The sequence below is a fragment of the Rhipicephalus sanguineus genome, chromosome 5 (assembly GCF_013339695.2).
Source record: "Rhipicephalus sanguineus isolate Rsan-2018 chromosome 5, BIME_Rsan_1.4, whole genome shotgun sequence".
Lineage (NCBI taxonomy): Eukaryota > Metazoa > Arthropoda > Arachnida > Ixodida > Ixodidae > Rhipicephalus > Rhipicephalus sanguineus.
Genome location: NC_051180.1, coordinates 199,449,206 through 199,472,742, shown reverse-complemented (window position 1 = coordinate 199,472,742; position 23,537 = coordinate 199,449,206). Strand labels below are relative to the sequence as shown.

Genomic DNA, 23,537 nt, shown 5'->3' with positions numbered 1-23,537 from the left:
AATGCGATTCGCACGACCTAACAACGAGGCAACCACTGACGTTTTGTGAGTGTCAGGTTGGATAGACTGGAAGTTCAGGTACCTGCCAGTATGCGTGCCTTTCCTGTACATGCTGAAAGATAGCACCCCATTGTTCCTTTTAATGAGTACATCTAAAAAAGGTAGCCTCTGGTCAGCTTCCAGTTCTACGGTATATAGTAGAAAAATTCTTGGACCAGGGCTGAAAGAAGCGAGATCCCGATTTTCCAGCTACTCCATTGGGAGGTTTGCCGCAGTAACCGAGATAGAGGCACCCATAGGTGCACCGTGAACTTGCTTGTAGATGACCTTATCGAAGCAGAAGTAGGTGTTGGCAAGGCAAAAACTGAGCAGCTTCCTCAAATCGGGGACATCAAAAGGCATCCTTTCCGCTAGATGTGGATCAGCGTCAAGAGCAGCAGCACACGACTCAACGGCGAGGTCAATGGGAATGGAAGTGAAAAGAGAAACAACGTCAAATAAAACTTCGAGGACCAAACACCTCACTTTTTCAACGAAATGAGCTGAGTTGCGTACGTGAGTGTTGCATTGAAGAAGAACGGCTATTTGGGCTAGTTGGTTAATATGCATATTGAAAGGGTTTGCAGCGCAAGCACGGTAGTGCTGAAGGAAAGGTATAAAAGTGAGGAACGGAAAGCAAAGAAGGACGACACGAGCGCTGTGTCGTCCTTCTTTGCTTTCCGTTCCTCGCTTTTATACCTTTCCTTCAGCACTACCGTGCTTGCGCTGCAAACCCTTTCAATGTGAGTGTTGCCTTTTCCTACGAGGGGTGATAAAATTCTGTCCAGATAGTTTGTGCAGTCAACGATGGACCGAAGAGAGACATCCGGTTTATGAATTTTCGGTAGGCCATAAAGCGCAGGGGGCGATCCATTGTGGCAGAGAAGCGAGTAGTACAAGCCTTTTTTCTCAGGCGGAACAAAGTGAAACACGTCCGAAAGGAGCTTCTGTAGTTCCTTCTGCACCTTTAACGTAGGATCACGACTGAGCCGCACGTAAGTGGCCTGGTCTCGAAGCAAATCCAGCATTTTTCTTTTGTAGACGGAGGTGTCCAGAACTACCGTGGCATTCCCTTTGTCTGTTGGGAGAATGACGATGGCAGCATTTTCACGAAGCCGTTTCACAGCACTGCGTTCATCAGTAGAAAGCGGAGGAGAAAACCTTCTGTGGCACAACTGAGACAGGTGCTTGCCTCACGCGCTGAAACCTATATAGATAGTTAACTTTATTCGGGTCCGGAAGAATCTTCGCCCCGTTTTTATAGGGGCAAGACTGCGGGCCGCTCCCACGTTGGGACAGGGAGGCCAAGCCTCACCGCCGCATCGTGGGCCTTCTGGACAGCCCGGAGTTGGTCAAACCAGTCGTGGCTCGTGAGGAAAGTAGAAAAGGCTTCCTCCGTCAAGCCGTGGTCTGTGTGGTGCTGCAAAGAGGGGCACACCCAGAGCATGTGCTTAAAGTCGCTAACCGCCCCACAGTCGGGACACAGAGGGGAGACCTCTGTCGTATCTGAAACCTATATAGGAGACATTAATAGTTGTTTGGGGCTTCCATATGGAAGCCGAAACATCGTTTTCTTTTACCGTATTTATTCGAATCTAGGCCGATAGTTTTTTCGGAATTTCTTTGTATCAAACTCCAGGGTCGGCTTAGATTCGAGGATTTTGAAAAACGCGCCATTTTTCATCGAGAAAAGTGTTGCAAAACTAGCGCCATCTAGACAGTATTGTAGCCGTTAGTAGCCGAGCCAACACCTGGCTTAAGTACGCACGCGAGGCCGCCATTTTTATCTTTGTGGCGAGTGTTGAGGCGAGCCGTTCGTCAGTTCGAGTCTCGCTTCGAGTGGGCTGTGTGTGGCGTAGCTCAATGGCGCCAAACGAGCGTAGTCATTAGCCTATAGTGCGGCTAGAGTGTACTAGAACAGGGGAGTGCCTGGAACGAGCTTCCAAAAGTGAAGCCCAAACAGGGTCAAGCCGCTTGCAGCGCTGCGATCGGTAGTCTGCAATTTGTCGTTGTTTAAGAGTTGCGCGCGGCTTTACCGAAGTGGTGCAAGGGTAGAATGCCCGCTTCCCACTCAAAAGTCCCGGGTTCGAATCGCAGCTGAAGGTGGTGGGTTTTTATTCTTAATGTCACCTTTTATAGCTGTATTGGTCTTCCTTTGTTTCTTAAAACTAGCTTCAGTTGCTACATGTTGCTTCAAAAAGTAACGCAAAATGTGAAGTAAAATAGGAGAAATTTGACAGTGAGCGCAGTTATTTGCAGCACCACCACCCGGGATTGAACAAAAACATAAAGTATTTCACATTTTACGTTACTTTTTGTAGCAACACGTAGCAACAGAAGCTAGTTTTAAGAAACAAAGGAAGACCAATACAGCTATAAAAGTGACACTAAGAATAAAAACCCACCATCTTCAGCTCCGATTCGAACCCGGGCCTTTTGAGTGGGAAACGGGCATTCTACCCCTGCACCACATTGGCGGAGCCGCACGCCACTCCTAAATGACGACACATTGCATGGATGGATGGATGGATGCTATGAGCGTCCCCTTTAAAACGGCGCGGTGGCATGTCTGCCACCAGGCTCGAAGAAAAAAAAAGAAAAAAAGCTTCCTTGTTTCATGTTGGCCTAATACCTTATCTACATTGATTAAATTATGTTATTATACCAAAAAATATAAATTCACGGTCCATCTCTCTGCCTCTTAAGGCAGAATGACCTTATTTTTCCTTCATTATTTATTTTTGTTCTTTATCTCTACTTTTCTGCCACCAATACTCTAACCGTCTCTTACTTATTTCTATCGCGGACGTGTTCAGCTTTCCATTGTTGTCCCTAAAACCCAAGGCTTCATGTAGACTCGTGCCCACACGTATACCTGGGTGAATATCGCCACATTCAATCAATACATGTTCCATCGTTTCCTTAGTTCCCCCGCAGCATGTACATTGTTCTTCTTCGTTACTGAATCTCGCTGCAGACTACCGATCGCAGCGCCACAGGCGGATTGACCCTCTTTGGGCTTCACTTTCTGTACATTGGTGCTGCGGCCGTTCCGAGCACTCCCCTGTTCTAGTACACTCTAGTGCGGCGTATAAAAGGAAAGTTGTGCAAGCTGCGGAGTCGTCCTCCAACGTTAAAGCCGGGCGGGACTTTGGAGTGGACGAAAAGGATGTTCGTCGCTGGAGGGGCTAACGGGAGAAGCTCTTCGCGTGCGCCGCAACGAGGATGGCTTTTACCGGTCCACGGAAAGGCCGTCACCCTGAAATGGAGACGGCATTGGCCAACTTCGTTCGGGCGCAGCGAGCAGCTGCCCTTCCAGTGACAACGGAAGTGCTCCAGGTGACGGCGAGGGCGCTTTCAAGGGAGCAAGGTGTTTCGGCGGCAGACTTCAAAGCCAGCCGAGGCTGGCTGCAGAAATTCATGAAGCGCTTTGGCTTCAGCCTCCTTCGTCGCACCTCAATCGCCCAAAAGTTACCGGCTGACTATGAAGAGAAGTAGCTGGAGTTCCAGCGTTTCGTGCTTCGGAAGAGAGAAGCCAGAGCGTATCTGCTAGGCCAAATCGGCAACGCGGACCAAACGCCGGTGTATTTTGATATGCCGGTGGCGTACACAGTCTCAGAAAAAGGGGCCAAGGAATGAAGTGAAGGTGCGCTCTGCGGGCTATGAAAAGCAGCGCGCGACTGTGATGCTGTGCTGCACAGCGGACATGCACAAGCTCCCTCCTTATATCGTTTTTAAGAGGAAGACGCTGCCCGCCAAAGAGGCCTTCTCGTGAAACGTCATTGTGCGGGCCAACGAGAACGGCTGGATGACCAGCGCCATGGTCGAGGAGTGGCTGAATATCGTATGGCGGCGGCGTCCAGGCGCCCTTCTGTGCAAGCATTCTCTCCTTGTGCTGGACTCGTAGCGCGGACACTTGACCGACAGCGTCAAGGCTGCGCTGGCTGAAATGGACACCGACCTCGCCGTGATACCTGGTGGTATGCCGGGCCAATTGCAGCCACTTGATGTTTGCATCAACAAGCCGTTCAAGGATCGTTTGCGGGGATTATACACGGACTGGTTAAGCACCGAGGACCACCAGCTGACGCCGACGGGCCGCATCAAGTGGGCATCACTGTCTCAGTTGGCAGGCTGGGTGGCTGCAGCGTGGGACGACATCCCAGGAACTTTGATCGTGCGCTCTTTCAAGAAGTGCGGCATATGAAATGCGCTTGATGGCACCGAGGATTGCGCACTGTTTGAGGACAGCGACAAAGAGATCAGCGATGACGGCTCGGAATGAGCGCGGCATCTTGATGATGAACCAACTGCTCCGTTTTATCTTCATATTTTCAATAAATGTTTTCTCTTTGTGAATTTTACCCGGCCTACATTCGAGGTAAGTTTTTTTTTTTTTTTTTTCAGGCTTCGGACTTTAGGGGGTCGGCTTAGAATCGGGGTCGGCCTAGATTCGAGTAATTACTAAGCTTTTATTTGGTCGCTGTACTTCGTTCCCTTCATCATGTTTCTTCCCGACCAGGCGGGTTTCCATCGAACTCTCGATTTCAACTTCAAAAGTGTACAAATAACTGTGACGCTGAAATCCGGCCTATCTGCAGAGGTGAGGAGCCGCCACGCTAGCCCAGTGGTTACAGTGCTCGGCTGTTGACCCGAAGGACCGGTGTTCGATCCCAGCCTTGGCGGTCGCCAGCCACTATGGCTGGGTTTGATCTCAGCCATATTGGTGGTGGCGAAATGCTAAAGGCCCGTGTATTGTGTGATGTCAGTGCATGTTTAAACAACCCCAGGTGGTCAAAATTATCCAGAGGCCACCACTACGGTGTCTCAATACCCCGAGTCACTTTGGGATGTTAAACCCACAAACCAAACAACATATTGTCATGTGGTTGTGACGGTCAAGAAAGCAAAACGCTGCTGGTAAAGATGAAACGTTTCATTGGGCGAACTTGTGCCCAGTAAAACAAATAACGCTGATGGTGCAGCAAAATCAGCAAGCACAGACGTCGGTCGTCAGATATCTGTTCGTCAGCTCTTATACATCAATTGTTGAAAATTTTAGCATTATCATTGGGGCTCGTGTTAGCTCTAGAATAAACTAGGTCACTCGTGTCATCCGTGCAATCTTATCAGAATGGTGTAAAACAGTTAAGTTTACCGAACCTTGTGGCGCAGCCCTGCACCGAGCAGTGGTTACAGTTTTTGTGGGTGAAGCCCATTTGCATCAGAATAACGAAATAAATGCGCGTGGCAGTGTAAAGATGACCGGCTGCGCAGCTGGTGAATCTATTCCATGCATTTTCATTTTCACACAGTGACACATATTTGCCAGAGTCAGCTTTCTTATATTTGTGCTGCTTAGATGTTTTAACTTATTTGAGGTTACAGGCACTAAGTGCATTTATGCAACACACCTTTCAGCATGCACATTGAGCCAGGTGTTAGCTAGCGAGGTTTCTGACAGTCATGGTAGGCCTAGTAAGTTTCCTAAACAACCCCTCATTCGTGCACACAAAAACCAGATGTTTGAGCACAAAGCAACCGCCACGCAGCAGCCATGTGCAGAGAGTATGGTAGTTTTTATGCCTTTGTTCCCGAGTATATTAAGGACTAATAAAACACTCACAGAAAAAGGTTTTACAAGGCCCTGCGTCTATTAGCAAATGCCAAACAATCGCATAGCCACAGCCCAGGCTTTTGTCCCTGTTGCATAACCAACAGCAGCATTTATCACTGTACTGAGCTTCACACCCATTGTTTTTCTCCCTCAGTGTGCAGAAATGCTCCGAGCATAGCGAATGAAGGAAGCTAGCATTAGTACCAGTGTGACTGAGCAAGGAAGCGCACACCTATGCGCAATGCACATGTGCCTCATGTGATTTTGCTCTGCTTCTTGGGGCTGCAATACTTTGCGGTAAGCGCCCTACAGATTTGTCAGGTTGGTTCAGAATCATTTGGGAAGCGGAAATTGTCAGCCACTGCCATGCTGTGTGCTTCAAAAGATCAGAAAGGAGTTCACCACGACAGAAACCCACTTGGCCTGTATGCCCTTGTTGCAGGAAACTTGTGAACAGTTACGTTGGGTGAGTATCCAAGACAACCCACAGCACCACTGGTCTTCCCCATTGTGCAGCGTCAAGGAATAAACCAGCTGGCAGTGCTAAATTCAGCAAAAATAAATAGTTTCCCTCACGTGGCTGTGTACAATGCAGCATGGCATGAATGCCCAGCCTTGGCCCAACACAGTCCCATGTGATATAATGCTCACTATGGCCAACACATTCTGTTGTTGATGTTCAAGAACTGCTGAATATGGTGTTTACTTACATGCTGGCCTTACTCCAGCAATCTGGCTAAGGCTAAAAGAACCATTTGTTTTCATTTGAAAACGGTTTTCTCTTTTTACATTTTGTGGTATGGGATTTTACGAGTTGGAGTCGGGTATTTATATTATCTTAACACGTTCCATGCCAAGCATTTCTGGGAAAGACAGCTCAGCCTATAGATCTCACACGTGCAGCTGGCCAGCTACTAGTGTGTGGCAGCACACACCTAATTATGAAGTGGAGGGATTAAAACGTGTTGCAAACAGGGGTCAACATAAAAAATTCTGGCATTTTCAGTTAGAATTTGGAATAACATCATGCCACTGAAGCGGGTAATGTTAATGTCCCTTTAAATTTGATGTGAAGGTTAGTGCTCTTGGCCAAATTGGTCTTGCACCCGCCACAGTGGTCCTCTAGTTATGGTGCTCGACTGCTGACCCAAAGGTCGCGGGATCAAATCCCAGCCAGGGCGGCCACATTTTCAATAGTGGCGAAAATGCTTGAAGCCCGTGTGCTTAGATTCAGGTGCACGGTAAAGAACCCCAGGTGGTTGAAATTTCACCTCCACTAGGAGGGCGTCCCTCATAATCATATTGTGGTTTAGGGACGTTGAACCCCAACAATTATTTATACAAGTTGGTCTTGCCGTTGGCCAAATGCATGCTTCGAGGCTTGCTCATGTTGCTGATTGATCAGCTGGAGACAATCGGCATATGTGATTCACTGATGTGATTCTCTTGAACAAAGCGAGTGCAGCATGAACAGTAAAGTGTCTGTTTTGTTGTGTTCAGAGGAGGAGACTGCTTCTCGAGAAATCTGTGTTTGGAAGCTAGCCCAAACTGTTTGCTCTTTTTTCTCTCCCTCCTCCCCCCGACCTCCTGCTTTCTTCCACTAACCCTTGCGCCTGCCAAGGCCCACTCGTAGTGGCCTTCCGCGCACCCATTCAAAGAGAGAGCGGCCAGTAGCCGAGAGAATGTCACTGGTGGCAGCACCGTGCCCACCGGCCGAGCACGGCCGAGACACAGGCACGCAGCAGTATGCTCGCGTCCGGCGCCATTCGGCGCATGGAGGGCCCCTTGAGAAGAACCGCCGCCTCGGGGCTAGTTTTCTCTCGCTCAGTGCACACACCGAATCAGGCAGTGGTAGGCCAGTCGAGCTGTACCTTGTAGTTCGACCACCGAAAAATGCAGCGTCCGAGTCTCGCTTGGAAGCCAGGTACTCAGAGCTTTGCCGTCAGTGCTCCTTGTTCGGGTGGTTAGCTTGCTGGTTAGTTGGTCTGACCGGTAGGCACTTTTACTGCTCTGTAGTGATCATGTTTTCATCTTCGGGAAGATGCTATTCTACCCCATTATTCACCTTGTCCATCTCCCAACATTTATTATTTTTAATTGCGCATATGATGCATGCTATATAGTCTTGTGTGGTTCTTCCGGTGGCTGTTTTTTACCAGCTAAGTCTTTGATGCCTTTGTCTTAAAAAACTTTCTCTAATGTTATTGCCAGTATTATTAAATCTTGCTTATCTTGCTGCCAGAGTACATTGCTGTTGCAAAGAAGATTGTGGCTACCACAGTAGCTTTAGTGACAGACCCAGTGTCGCCAACACCGGAAATTGTCAAGACAATTCCTCTCTTCATCAGCTGGAACTTGGATGACATTGTGCTCCTTGTCTGCCTTTTTCGTGAAGAAGCTGCAATGACTTCGTGCGACTACCTTAAAGATGTCACGCATCATTCGCACCAACTTGATCATTGTTGTGTAGTTCACGAGCATTTCAGCACAATTGTGGCCCATGTGCAGCTACCAAATAACATTGTTGCAATCTTCACCAAAGAAATTACCTATCTCTTTGTCCTTCCTCGACATAAGAGGGCAGAACTCCTTCTTGATGTGACATGCGAAAGAAGATTCCTTTTGCAGGATAAATGCATAGCTCACGCAAGATCTTTGTGGAATTTTTTTAAGGGAAACTGCAGCCGATAAGAAAACACTGAAACTGCCTGCTAAGCCATGGAGCTGCCATGTGTCCATATATTTGAAATCCAAGCATTAGGCTCCATCAACTCGAAAGAGAATGCTGAAGCTATTGTGCATAAAGAAGTGTATAGAATATCCTCAGAGGTCTCGAACATTGTTTGCACACCACAGTGGCTGTGGTATTGCGCTGCTATGCATGTGCTGCAGCCATGTGAGTTGCAGTTTGATGGGATGGGATTTAGGATTACATTAAAGGAGCCCCATGTGATGATGGATTTTGGAGTCCTCCACTGCGTCATAATAGTATTGTGGTTTTGGCAGGCAGAAACCCACCATTTGTTGCTCACTGAAAGCTCCACAAAGCTTCAGCCAGAATCCATGGATAAGCGACGGCCATCACATTTTCCATCGACGCAATAGAGAGAGAATCTTTACTTGAGAAGATCAGCTCAGGCAGTGTCTTCGGCCCTGCCTTAGTTGATCCTTGAGGTTGGAGCTGGCTGGGGTGTTTAGTGGTCTGCTGCCATGCATGCAAGGGTGCAGGGGCATTGCGGAGAAGAGGTTGGCAATGCCTGCTTGAGTGTAGTCTCTCCTGCCCTCTAGGTAGTGTGCGGGAGAGCATGTTATGCGGGGGAGCTTATCACCTTCCACGATGTCACGGTACGTGATCAGAGGGGTGCACGTGCTCGTACTCGTCTGCTCGGTCTGGAGCTGCAGGGTAACTCAGTGGCAGAGGTCCTGAAATCTGGCTAAAGCAACTTTTGCAAACATTTCTCATAAACTCAAGCCATTATATTCTGTTTACACTTGCATCGAGCTCATGAAAATGAATGCTGAGGCATCACCATAACAGTAACCTTCAGCTGTCCACCACTTACTGAGACGGTTGTAGGTAAAGGCAGCATAACGGAAGGGTATTTAAAGGGGGCCCCCTGCAACACCGTTTTAGCATGGTCCGGAAACGCTGCCGATCGGCAGTCGAGGCTCCTGAGAACACGTGAGCCAAACATTACAGTGCAGCAAGCGGCCTGGAACTTACAATTAATTCTCAGTGTCAGCTAGAAATCGCTCCCTCTTCTCTCTACAAAAGATGCCATATACTCAGATGACCGCGCCGTATAGAAGAGAAAACCTGGGCCCGAGGGGACTTTGACTAGTGATGCAGAACTATCGATGGTGAAAAATACTATCGATAGTAAAAAAATCGATGGTACTATCGATAGTATAAAATCAACAGCGCCGACTCACTGCAGAATAAACTTGGTTCCCCGCGCGCGTGTACGTAGTAGAGCCGGAGGAGCAGGCTGAAGGACAAGAAAGTTGACATGCTTGTGTTCTTCACCAGAGTGCTTTGCTGACACATGATCATAAAGTCAAACTGTTCAGCTCTAGTGGAAAGGAACAAGGAAGCCTTTACATGTGGCGAGACTGCGCAGCTTCAAATTGATATTGCATTTTATTATCTCAAAATAAAAAAAAATATCAAGAAGTTAATTGTAATGTGCAACTGGTTGATTTTGTATACGAATTTATTGATTTATATATTCCGCCATTTACACTGCGGAAATAGGTAATTTCTCTGCCGAAAATTGCTCATAAATTGAGCGAAGCTGGTAGTAGGCTATCGGAAATATTTTGGCAATATAGCCGGCCAGCAACCGCATCATTATTCACACCACTATCGATAGTATGGTCACGTGGTTGTGACGGTGAAGAATGCTGCAGCAAGACCTGGAAATACGGAGCTCTTTATTTGGGCGAACTTGTGCCCAGAAAATCATAACTCCAAATACAAGCGATACATGCTGCGCACTGATAGCGGCTGGAGCAGTCGTCAGCCGTTGGGTTCTCTGACCATCGGTGGAACGCGTCGTCCTTTATGCATCAGTCGTCAAACCTTCCAGCGTTATCGCTGGCGCTCGCGTAAGCTATCGAATTCTATTCGCGTCCGGTGCGTAATTTTAACAGAATGATCTCAAACAATTGTGAAGCTTCTGAAACATTACGGCGCGGTCTGCGTCAAATGTTGCTAACAGTCTTTGTGGGTGAAACCCGAATACGTCAAAACAAAGCAATAATTAAACACGCGTGGCAGTAATATCGCTATAGTAATATTAACGATGGTACTACCGATTGCACTGTCGATAGTTGCATCTATCGATAGTTGCACTATCGATAGATGCGGTTGCGCACGGCGCTCCGCCGGCGGTTTGTTTACATTGTGGCTAGAGTTACTGTGTTCTAATTGTGGCTGTGTGAATTCGATCTCGCCGCATGCGCATGCATGCTTTCTCTCTCTCACGTTCACTGCTCGCACTACGCATGCGCTCTCCGAGTCGCTCGTGCGCGCATTCTCTCCTCGCGTCGGGCTGAATGGCAGTGCGCGTGCTCTTGCTCGTGGTGCTCATGTGAGCGTGAACCTAACCTCGCGCTGCGCTTGCTCTCATGTCTCACGGGGTCGGTCAAGGCGGTGTAGAGAACATTTGTCAGGAGAGCGGCAAAGAAAGCCACCCTTTTGGCGACAGTAATGCCCAGGAGGTCAAAAACATAAATGTTGAAGATAAGTTAGTGCGCCGTGCGGTTAGAATAGTGAAAAGAAATGGCACCGAGACCGCACAGAACACTTATGATAAAAACTTCTGCAACGTCATCATGAAAGTAAACGTCAAAAAAAAAGTAATATCAGTCACCATGCTTAAAAACGCGGGCGCATATGAGAGAGAAGCGTTTATAAATGAAACAACCAGCATAGACTAATTCATGCCAACCCAAGTTTGACATGAAAACCACCCGAAAACGGGTTTTAAGCTAGGCTTCTTCGTAAACGATTTGTGGGGTGAACTGCACAAAAGCAGAGCATGAAACACCACGATGAGAACAAGGACAACAGAGGAACGAAGACGACAGGACAAACGCTTCGTTCCTTTGTTGTCCTTGTTCTTGTCATGCTGTGTCATCCTCTGCTCTAATTATGAACCAATTAGCCCTCGTCAAGTTGTTACCATAAGTTCTCCCCAAGTTTGAGGTGGGCTGTTTTCCTGGTCCTGTTGTTTCCGAAAATAGAACAGTGTGAAGAAAAAAACACGACTGCTGTTTATTTCTTTTCCGATGTCATTTGTGGAAACTAAGGTGCATATATATATATATATATATATATATATATATATATATATATATATATATATATATATATATATATACTGTTTCGGCTAGCAGCACTTGAGCGAATGGTACCATTTTGTGCTGCTTTGCCTCAGAAACGCGGGCGAGATCTTTCTGTAACGAATTACAGTGGCTTTGCACATAGTATTTAATGTCTAGGAAGAACGTACTGCTGGTATATCCGTTGCACCAATATGGCCTCTTTACGCGTTTGAAATAAAAAGTCAAGTAGCTTGAGAGCCCGCTCTTGCGAGGTGCAAAAATGTCATCATATAGTGGGTGAACGACATGTATAGAACGATCTGAAAGGGTCTTTGTTTTGGTGAGGACTGTGTACAATAAATAATACAAGGACTTTCAAAGGCTTATCAAAAGAAACTAATCGAGTTGGTAATGATAAAAATACAATCACCATTTGTGCATTTATTTGATGAATCTACAATACAGAACTCGTTCTATCACGCAGCTGCCTCACGGGAGAGCACCAGTACAGATACGCAATCGCAATCACTGTGTTAATCGCAATCACGCAATCGCAATCACTGTGTACGCGCAGTACCACAACAGGTTTTCACATCAGCTGGTGATCCGGTGTGCTCTTTCCTGAAAGTACCGAATGAGCGCAACGATATGTGAGAAATCGACTAAACTTTGTTGCTGTTTGCAATAGTACCTCTTGATCTGCTGCACGACAATGATCAAGATAAGGCACGCAAGATAAATGACGATGTAAATCTGCATACAACTTGGCGCTTGTTTTGCCTGTGCATTTCCCTTGAATATGCAGTTTGACAGGTTCATTTTAGGGCTACCATCTTGTCAAGGCTGATACGGCACTTGGTGGCATAAGAACGGTGCCTACCGACTTGCGGAATGACATGGCTTTCTTCGCAACTTTGAAACGCAATCACCGGCTTCACCGAAAACACGCGCGTGGCAGCGCGCAGTCACTCCCACGGGCGAGCTGAGGACCTGCAATGTTTTCATCGGCCCACCAAGCATCCGGCGCGGCCGTCGCGCGCGTAAACTTTAGGTTGCCTTGTCTATGCCCAAATTCACAGCCATTGGCTGATTTGAGCATTGTTGGCTGCCTAGTTACTGCGCCCGCTGTGGGAGGCTGCCACATGCCCGTGCGTGTGCTCCCGATCTCACCGAAAGTTAGCTGCGCGTTCAAAAGAAAAAAAAAAAAGGTGCTCACGGTCATGACGCGTGCGAGATGTGACCCCCGTGCCATCTCTCCCTGCTTAGTTTCTAGCGCGCTCGTCGGGACGAGGGAAATCTCTGCGACAAATCTCTGTAACTCCGCTCGTACTTTACGGATTCTAGAAATTTTTGTGGCAGTCGATTCATGAGTCAGCAAAGGCCCTTAACGACGTCATTCGACAGTTACTTGAAAAAGTGTTGCGGGCCCCTTGGGCTTCATTCTCTGCATGCAAGGTGCTTGTGTGTCCAGTGCTGGAATACGACTGCAAAAAATTGGTCGCATGGCTAGCACAGGTGCATGGATGGGCAATACATTTTGTTTTCTCCGAGTATTGAAGGCCCCACTTGCTAAAAAAACAGACCTCCTTCTGCCTAGTCAATAAAGCAAAGAGGGTTATGCTGTATTGCCCTGATAAGGAAAAGTATAGTATGGACTACAAATGCATCTTTTACTGTCTAGTTGCAGGTTCTGAGCCTAGAAAGAGACACAAGTTGCAAACCAGTCAATTGTTACGCTGGACAAGACCAGTGAGCTTGAGATGTTTCTTCTCTCATGGGAAGATGCTTGTTGAGCGTTTTGAAGTGGGAGCACATGATGTAGCAAAAAAAAATGATACACAACCTGCCTTAAGAGTGTCATTGTAAGCAGCTCCTCGACAAGGAAGAGCACAGGACCTGCGCTAACTGTCAACAACTTGTTTATCGGTGCCTACACAAACACATGCTACTATTTGTAACAGCATCTTGAATTTGGCTGGTTGGTACATACTAACTGTGAGCGATGAAACAGCTCTAGAACAAGGCGAAGATGAGAGAGAGGTCCTCTCGTCTTCTGGTTCTAGTGCTGTTTAGTTGTTCAAAAAGAAGACTAAAACAGCTCTCGCTGCGCATGCGTCACAGACGTAAAACTACAAAATACTCCCGTTTAGAAGAACTCTATTTCTTCCAACAGCTTTGATGTAGCGCGAAGCGACACGAGGAGGCACATAAGTACACCACACAGCGCTACCAGCAACAGCGTGTTCATTTTCAAAGTCAGAGCGCTTATATACCGCAGTCAGCAGACATACAGTTGAACACGTGGGATCACTTAGAGACATGCGTGAAAAAAGCCACTCTACCTAAGCTACTTCATGACTAGGGTAATTCCTTATATCACTGCTTTCGGAAGAAATCCAACTCCATATGGGACAATGCTATCGAAGGCTAGCTAATACACAACTCACTAAGTGCATTGATAAGTTCGGCTTCCGCAATCAGACGGGTGATGTCTTCTTTATATCGATCAACAATGACTGTGTTGTGAAGCAAAGGTCGGCAACCACACGCATTACCGTGGAGTGCAAGAAACCCTTGAGGCGGCAGTTTATTTGATTTGTAATAGTGTTCTCTCGATCGCTCATTCATGCACCTGCTGGTTTGGCCGACACATTGTTTTCCACACGAGAGCGGAACACGATAAATCACAAATCTCTTGCAATCAACAAATTTGTTTTTTGTCCAGCCAACTTTTTCAGCTCGAGACTGATTTGTCATAGCACACAGTTTCCCGAGCTTATCGGGTACTGAAAAGACTACCCTATTATTATCGCGAAGTTCCACCTTCTTGAGATTATGCGATAGCTGGTGAACCTACGGGATTACGGCGGTGTATCCCGTTTCTGCCGTTATGTGGCCATGAGCATTACACTGGCTTGAACTTTCACTAATCCTTTTCAACTGCTTCTCTGCCACGGACACCAGAACATGGTCTGGATAGCCGGATTCTTTCATGCGTGAAAGCTGGTTCTGGAAGCTATGCTTCGTTAGGTGGGCACAAAACTTGTTCAGTGCTGAGGCGAAAACAGCGCGTAGAGACGAGTACGAACAGACACAGGAAAAGGCACAGACACTCAGCACCTGTGTCTGTGCCTTTTCTTGTGTCTGTTCGTACTCGTCTCTAGGCGCTGTTTCTGCCTCGGTATGAACAACCAACTAGCTCGAAACGTGTTATTCTTGTTCAGTGCGTTGTTGAGGCACGTCGTCACAATAGCTCTCTTGGTTAGCTTGGAATGATTCGAATGGAATGGGAGTGAAGCTTTTTGAACACGTGGGTACGACGAAAATGAGCCCATTCGACGATTTGTAGGCGCATTGGCGAGTCCATCAAACTACGTTTTTTGCGCGACGCCATGCTTCGAAAAAAGCCGGATAGTGCAGCCATCGCCCCTAAAAACACACACGAACTTTCAAACAGCTCCAAAAATGGACAAATATGTCGATCTAGCGGAAAACATATAGAGCCAACGCCTCCTTTCTAGAGGAGGCGTTGATCAAGCAAACAGGAAACATTAGATAATGTGCTGCCATCTGTGAGGCATTGTGAGAAATACGTTCATCTTTAAAAAGCGCGAAAAAACCACAACAGACAAGAAGGAAGGAGACAGGACGACCTATCCTGTCTCCTTCCTGTAGTCCTGTCTCCTTCCTTCCTGTCTGTTGTGGTCTTTTCGCGCTTTTTAAAGATGAACTTCAACCAACTCGCCTAGCTGTCCCTGTCATTTGAGAAATATGTCTCGACTCTAGCAAAGGGAAGTGCTTTAGATTGAAAACCTGTACGATTACTATAGATACATCGCGCGTGTGTGTCTGTGTGCGTGTGTGTGTAACAATACACACTAATCAGTATGCACTTAGTGGTTGAAGTGCGCACTAGAGGCCGGATTTCGATATCGCGTTCAACTCTCAAAGGTGCAGCTTAAGGGTCACCCAATTTTTGTTGTTGTTGAAGTATATCATTGTTCCATTTGATGGACGTCGAGGTCAGATAAAACTGCAACAAGGTAATAAAACCATCAGCAGATACGCCTGACTCAGTAGAAAATTTGACTGCACCGAATTCGTCAATGCTGGTTTCAACACATTTTAGCAGTTGTGTATGGGGGATGGTCAGTGACATCAATAGAAAAGGCTTTTAGCCCTTCATTTTCGTCAGCTTCCATGAATGGCTTCAGAACGGCGCATCAAGGAAAACGAAAAGACGAATGATCAACACGATCACAAGCGCCGCTTGTGTTCGTTTGATCATTCGTATTTTCGTCTTCCTTATTGCAACGTTCTGAAGCCATGCATCTTTACCAACTCGCCCAATTGTCAGTGCTACTCCGCTTCCATGAATTCTAAAATACTGCTCTCAGAACTACATATTTACTAAAAACATGTCTTGGACCTCGATGGTACAGAGCTTGTCCAAGAGAAATGTAGCGAGTTCCTTTTGCCTGTTTCCGAGACCGTTACTCGGAAAGGAATGTCATCCTTGTGAGTTTTCGCGCTAAACAATATGTCCAAGCTATTCTGCTTACTATTTTAAATACTTTTCAAAGTTCCAAGGGCTTTCATGTTTTTGAACAACTGAATAGCCTTTGCTTTCACTTTGTTCGAAGACACGTCTTTCTTTACATTGAATAACCCAGAAATGGCCTCGTTAGCTTTTTTTTTACCCCCGTCATATCTTGCGCCACATCCTTCATCGGGTAGCCTGACCGAAAGTCATCCCAATCTCCACCAGGCAAACTGGCTGAGCGTCTTGTTTTTTGTGCCACAAGTATTAACTTCTTGTACCCACGAAGCAGGGGCCTCAGAGATTAGGCCCAGCGGCGGTCGGTGCATGGTACCCGGTGCTGAGAACTGACGTGGCCCATCGGGGCTGTCATTGGCAGCTCGCTTCGAAGGGGGTTTGCGCCACGAACGCCCGTGCTTGCTGTGTGGAGTCACTGCATTGCCGAGCAGTCTCACTCGAACAGGATTGATGTCTCCGGCCGGCTCGAACGTGGTCAAGGTCTCCGGGCAGCTCTCGGGACGCTCGCGTCACAGGCTGCCGTATCGAACTCCTGAAGCTCCCATCGCGAGTGCGTTTGGTGGCGATGCAACCTTCCAGTGCCTAGCCCACGTAGACAATGCCAGAGCATCCTCGTTTGTCCCCCGATCACAGGTCGGGTCACGCGCCTTCGGCCTCTCCATGTCACGGTGCGCGCGCGCGCTGCTTTGGACACGTTCAGCACCTTGTCGTGGTCTTTCTTCTTTCAGCCTATGGATCTTACTCTTAGCAGTCACGAAATCGCAAGCCTAACTTCAAGGCTGGAGGCGACAAACGAAATAGAGCACGAAGCTTGAGCCGACGCTACTTTTATAATTTGAAGCTTGCAGCGACTACGCATGGAAAAAAAAGATCCCACCTTTTTTTCAGCTGAGACGTACACGTGCTTTTCATAGTGTTCGTCCCATGCTGCTGTAAATCTCTGGGACAGTGGCTGCAATAAAGCAGACAGACCATTAGTGCAGATGAACATGCACACGCTGAACCCCTGGCCAGGGCAAACAAAGAACTCTATGAATGGAAACTTGAGCGAGTTGGTAGGCATTCATCTTTGCTTGAAACAGCGCACACGGGACGAGGACGAAGAAAAAGGAGCACAGGACAGGGCCTGTCCTGCGCTTCTTTTTCTTCGTCCTCGCCCAAAGATGAAGGAACTCTTCCCTTAGGGCTGCATGGGAGGACCCTTTGCTGGGTGAGAACCCCTCTCCACCGCTCTCTGCTACAGGCCCGACCAAGCTGCAGCCTTTGTCAATACGCAGGCACTAGAGACTCCGGAAATCCTTCGTGGGAGGGGGCCTCTAGATATCCCGCTAAGCCACGCATTCCAGCTGGTTCTAGGAGAACGTTTCAAGCCATATTCTGATGTGCACGGACACAAGCACACCCGTGCACTGGCGCTTAGCATGCCACTTTACAGTAAAGATTTGTCAGATTGTGGGATGGGTTTCAACCATGAACATTGTTTTAACAACGGAGTGCCGAGCGCCAGTCCGTAATCTGTGAGTAAAAGCTATCGTCATCATGAACCGGCACGCGCTCTTTTCTTCTCTTTGTCCTCTTCGTCGTCCTCTTCATCTTCTGCCTCGCTCCTAGAACTCGTGCTCCGATTTGTTCAGCGCATGATTTTGATAACTTTGATGGGTGAGAGATCGAATAGAGAGAGAGAGGAATTCTTGGTGAAAAGAAGCTTGGAGGACGCCTGAGCTTCACTTCCAAGAGTAGAAGGCAGTGACGTAATCGTTATTCCATGTTCATAACGCCTTCCCAATCGCTAGCCTGGCTTCGCTTCTCTGCTGACACCTAAACCGTGCCGCAAGGCAAGCCAAAGTGCGGATGCCCTCCAGCTCCTACATCCATGCATGCGGCGCGACAAAACGTGGAGAGGGCGCCCGTGGGCCCTTTGCGCCATTTCGCGGGTGATAGTCAAGCCACACTGAAGCACCTCCAAGATGTGCGCACCAACAACGGTAAAGGGTGTATATAAATAGCTCGCCGTTCAACTGCTAGAGGATGTATGCATGGTGGCCGAGCGGCTAAACGCATCGCGTCACGGAGCAAGGTGTCGGTCGCAGCTTGGACTCCCCAGTCCCACTCAAACGGAAGCTCTTATTATTTCTTTATTTGCATCTACTTGGAATTTTCGCTCACAGACTAAACACTGATTTTTCGCTCACAACCAACAACGCCGACAGCAACACCGGGATTTCTGCAGAACGAGCTCTTTAACACTATCACATTAGAATTCTTGACAAGGCGCGATTTGAACCCGCGTACCTACAATCCGAAGGCGAGCATCGTGACCACCCGACTATCCCGGCATGCTAGCAGAGTATAACATAGCCTTGTATAGTGAAGTCTAGAAAGGGGGGGTGGGGGAAAGGAGGAGGGGAGAAAGCATAAAGAGGGAGAAGGAAAGGGGACAGAAAGAGAGACGAGAATGATACAAAGAGGGAGAAAGGGGAAGAAAGAAAAAACAAGCAAGGCCGCCCCGCTTTGCTGTTCCTTCAGGCTTGGCACCACTAGCGCAAAGCTGGCCTTAGTTCTACAGCGAAAGCTCTTATGAGCTCACAACGAGGGCCATTTTTGGTGCAGTAGTTGTCCGCCGCCGGTGTCCGTAACCGCTGTCGCACGAAATAAGGAAAAAAAAAATTGAATCAGAATAAATGTCCAGGATGGAATGGGGTTCGAACCTGTGCCCTCTGCCTGGGAGCCCAGTATTCTATCTCAGAGCCATGCCGGTGCTTGAAACTGCCTTGCAAAAAGACCCGATGCAGGCTTCATGTCGACAAGGAACCACATTAACATATGTAATGTAGAGTGGTAGAAGAGTAAAATAGGAACCAGGCGTCACGCAATGAGTGGGTTGTTGAATGTTCCAACCCGAAGTAAAATGGCAACTTGGGCGAGTTGGTATGGGTTCATACTTCAAATTAACTGCGCACCAACAAAACGAGCACACTAATGGGAGAGGAAACGACACACACAACAAGCACTGACTCGCAACTGAATGGTTTATTCATGTTTAAAGAAAAGCGGCGCACAAAAAGGCGAAGACAAAGAAGAGAACCACACACAGCGCTGCACTCACAACTGAAAGTTTATTCACAGAAACAAGAACTGACAGGTGAGGGTCAACGTGATCAGATGACACGCTCATCAATAGAAGTAAACTCTTTTTTTGTGCAATGTCACCGAGGTCGAGCTTACGCAAGCATCACGTGACTTGTTAATATGATAGGCTTCAGAAACCTCACCGGTGAATTGATCGTGGTGCTTAAAAATAATAACAGCTGTGTTAGACAGAACAGTAGTGCACCCACACGTGGCGCAATGCGATGCCAAATGGGAAGGCGAGCCGTTATGCAAAGAGAGATAGTGCTCCGCAACCTTTTATTGACACAGCGGCCCGTCTGTCCGACATAATGAAGGCCACAAGGTAAAGGAATGCGGTACACCACCCCCACAGCAGAAGGCACATACTTATTTCTATGGTTTACAGCACATTTCTTTACATCAGGCTTGTCTTTGTTCTCTAGCTTATTTGACACCAAAGCACATATTTTTCCCAATTTATTGGGTGCCCTAAAAGCAACATCGATTCCGGAGCGTTTACTTTTATTGATGAGCGTATCACCAAATCACGTTGTCCCTCACCTGTCATGCACTGTTTTTTCCTTTTAATTTCTTGTTGCTCTGAATAAACTTTCAGTTGGGGGTGCAGCGCTGTGTGTGGTTCTCTTCTTTGTCTTCGTCTTTTTGTGCTCCGCTTTTTAAATATGAATATGCACCAACTCGCCCAATTTTCTATTTTGTTGAAAGGTTTGTTCCGCACCACACACATATACATGTATACTTCACATGCAGCACACGTGCCATGGATTGCCGCCGCTGTCTTGTCTGAGTAAGATGAGTAAGATGAACTCATGGAAACAGCTGCCGCAGAAAATCAAATTGTTTGGCACACAGATCAACTGACGCCTGGCTTACACAATTATCTATTTCCTTAACAGTGTGATATGATTCTGCCACCTCCCGGTTAATCTGCTGCCAGTGTTTATAAACAACCTTCGTTTCTGTGAAAACGGAGGAGCATCCGCACGAACGACAGTGCAAGGCCAGATTAGAATTCGCCACTGTTTTCAAAGATACGCTATGTTCCTTAAGCCTCGTGTTTATACAGCGTCCCGTCTGTCCATAATACGTTCTACCGCAAGAAAATGGAATCCTATACACGACCCCACCCTCACACGGCACAAATTTCTGGGCGTGCTTGATTTCACATTTGTTCTTGTGACGAGCTTCCTGGTTGACCATGGGGCACATCCTGCTAAGCTTGTTTTTGCCAGAGAACACAATGTTGACGCCGAACCTGTTCCCAACCTTCTTGAGCCCGTGGCCCAAACTTGTGCTTGTACGGAATAACCGCATATTTTGCACGTTTTTCCCGATCGCCTGTACCACGGCTGTACCAAGAGAAGACAAAAACAGCTTGGCATCTACAAAGAATGGTGTGCCGTTGCTGATTCGACTACAGAGAGCCTATGGAATAGCATCCGCCCGACTTTGCCAAGGAAAACAAAGGTTCCTGAACTTTCAGGTCTTTTCCTTAACCTCGCAGGGGTGCCTGTTGCGGAAAATCATGTCCTCAAGTTTGGTTCAAAATTTTGCATGGAAAACAAGTGGAAACTTGTTGACACCTTGGTCATGGCAAGGAATGTTGCAAGGATGGCGCCGGAAGGAGAAGAACAAAACTTTATTTTGAGGGAATGGGTAGAAAGGGGGGTACTCAGGAGCCTGTTGGTTGGGGCCCCAAGTCCAGGGCCCCACTGGCTTGCGCCGCTCGCCTAACTTGACTCAGAAGCGCTAATTGCACCTCTGGGTCCGAGCTGGCAAGTTGTGCCTCTCACTGCTCCGAACGTCTTACAATTTTGTCGCCTAAAAATGAGTTTCAATTCACTGGCTTTCGGTCACACTCCCAAGAGATGCGATATAAAGTTGGCAAACCGCCGCACCACGGACAAGCATCACGGTACAACATCGGATATATTTTACTGAGCCGCGATAAATTTGAAAAAAACTCCCGTCTGCACCTTGCGGAGATCCGTACCGTCTTCCCCTTCAAGCGATTTACGGGGGGCGCTATATTTTTGCCGCTGGTAAGCGAGAATGTCTTTTGGGGCCATAAAATGGGGTTCGATTGCGGGGGGCTGACGCTCCGCTCGGTTCGTCAAATCTCGAGCTAAAGCGTCCGCTCTCTCATTCCCTTCCAGGCCAGCGTGTTCGGGGCACCAGATTAGCCGGTGTCTCTTGGTTAAATTAGGTCCAATCAGTTTAATTATGTTTGCGGGTAAGCGTCCGTTCATATAAAGTCGGCACGCTTCTTGGGAGTCTGAGATTATGATTGATTGTTCTTGCTCTCTAATGGCTAAGGCTAGGGCAAAGGACTCCGCCTTGGCAATTGAGGAAGTGCATAGAGAGGCACTCGTGACCGTCTTCAAATCCCAGTCAACTGCTGTTGCTACGCATTTCGCCCAGTTGTATCTCGCCGCGTCAGCGTATATGACGTTTGTCTTTTCTGTTAATTGTTTCTTAAGCCACTTCACTCGTTCTTCCCTCCTTCTTGTGTGTTCCTCTCTCGTCATATTTTTTGGTAAAGGCGCGACCGATATCATGCGACGGATGGTTTCTGGCGTGCCTATCAGTTCCTCGTCTAAGTGTTGGCGGTTTGGTGGTATACTTAGCCCTGTCAGGATCTCTCTGCCAGACCGTTTTGCTTAGACGGTTTCTTTGGGAGATGCAGTGATGGAAGTGCTGCTCCAATTGCTCCAAACTGCTCCAAAAGAGAAATGCTGCTCTATGCTGCTCCAAAGTGTAATCGAACCTGCTGTCACAGATCTCGGAGGCGTGTTCGTTGGAGATAGATTGAGAAGGCGCAGGTAGGCACAGCAAACATAATTTAATTGCACACAAGAAAAACTATAAGAAAAACACTCAGAACAACTAACAATGAAAATCTTACAAACACTAGAGCAATATGCGAAAATAAACAAACACAATTCTCAGTACTTCTACACCTCCGACTCGCGTCGCTACTATAGAGTCTGTCTGGCCACTTAGGCCTGCCAATGGAACACTCTTACTTGGTTCCGTTACACGCCGTAAGTCCAGCCTCCGTTGTGCTGGTTCCCCAGTCGATGTCGCCGACGATCCTCTGTCGTCCCGATGAACTGTCGTCCCGATGCATAACAGACCACGAAGCTGCCGTAAGCCTTTTCCCAGTCGCTGACGTGGCAAGGCGTCTCTGTCGCTTAGGCCTAAGTACGAGCTCGGCCCCTGCTGTACCCGATGACGTGGCGTCCCGGGGATTGTTGCTGGCTGAAGCTTGAAGGGGGACTGCTGCTGGTGCGTCCGGAATTGCCGCAAAGTGCTGCAGCACCTCCGAGGAGCCTCGCCCGAGCGTCGTCGAGGTCAACGGCCACGCCACGGAGTGCCAGCGTCACGGCCTCCGGAATCGAACGCTCGCTGCCTTCCCGTTGACAGAACGTAGCTGCCAATGCGACCTTCTTCTTCAGTAGCCACGCAAACAATGCCAGCTCATCGAACTGCTAGCTTCCTTCGTTTACGGCTCGTGTCACGCGCATCGCGCCGTGTGCTACCCTGCACGCGCTCGTGCCTGTTCCGCGTGCTTCTGCTCCTACTTCGTCGTCTTCGTCGTCCATACGTCCTCTCCTTACTCATGACATAGGCCCCTTTTTTTAGTTTTTTTTTTCTTAAAAAAAAACTCTACTCTTCTTTCTTTTGTTGTAACACCCGTCTTCTTGTCACCTCAGAGGTCTTTCCACTTGACACTTCACCACATACTTGTCACACACACCCACTTCGCTGGTCACTTCACAACACTGCTATATAAGTCAATCGTCCCTATCGCACTATATATACACCACACACATCAATACATCACCATGTATGTTGCACAATTTCATCCTCCTACTGCTATCAAGCTTTGCTATTCCCTGTTTTACCCTCTACACCTATTTTGGCCGCTCAACAACTTCTACTCATAAAATCGGCCCCCACATTTTCTCTCCCTTTAATATATTCTACACTAAATGAGTATTCTTGCAGTACTAGACTCCATCTCATTACTCTTCCATTTGTCAACTTCGCCTTGTTTATGAACTCTAACGGTTGATGATCCGTCTGCACTTTGAATTTCTTTCCGAACAAATAGATGTGGAACCTTTTGACAGCCCATACTAACGCCAAGCCTTCCCTTTCCACTGTCGAATAATTTCTTTCTGCAGAGTTTAATCCCCTGCTTGCATAAAATACAGGATGTAACCTGCCGTCTTTTTCTTGCAACAAGACTGCACCCAGCGCTCGCTCTGATGCGTCTGTCCGGAGTACGAACTCCTGCTCTAGATCTGGCGCCAATAGGACAGGCGGTTTGGCCGTACTCTCCTTGAATGCATCAAA

General features: G+C 47.7%; 1 protein-coding gene across 5 annotated transcripts in view; it reads left to right on the top strand.

Moving 5' to 3' along the window:
• The window catches only part of LOC119394569 (amphiphysin), a 669,247-nt gene that overhangs the window by 530,661 nt on the left and 115,049 nt on the right, over nt 1-23,537 (top strand). For 4 of the 5 annotated variants that reach the window (XM_049415832.1, XM_049415833.1, XM_049415834.1 and 1 more), the window contains exon 8: nt 7,278-7,580. The exons of the other annotated variant lie outside the window; for it this stretch is intronic. In XM_049415832.1, coding sequence (XP_049271789.1) covers nt 7,278-7,580 — 303 coding nt within the window. The remainder of the gene's footprint in view (nt 1-7,277; nt 7,581-23,537) is intronic. 5 annotated transcript variants of the gene reach the window in all.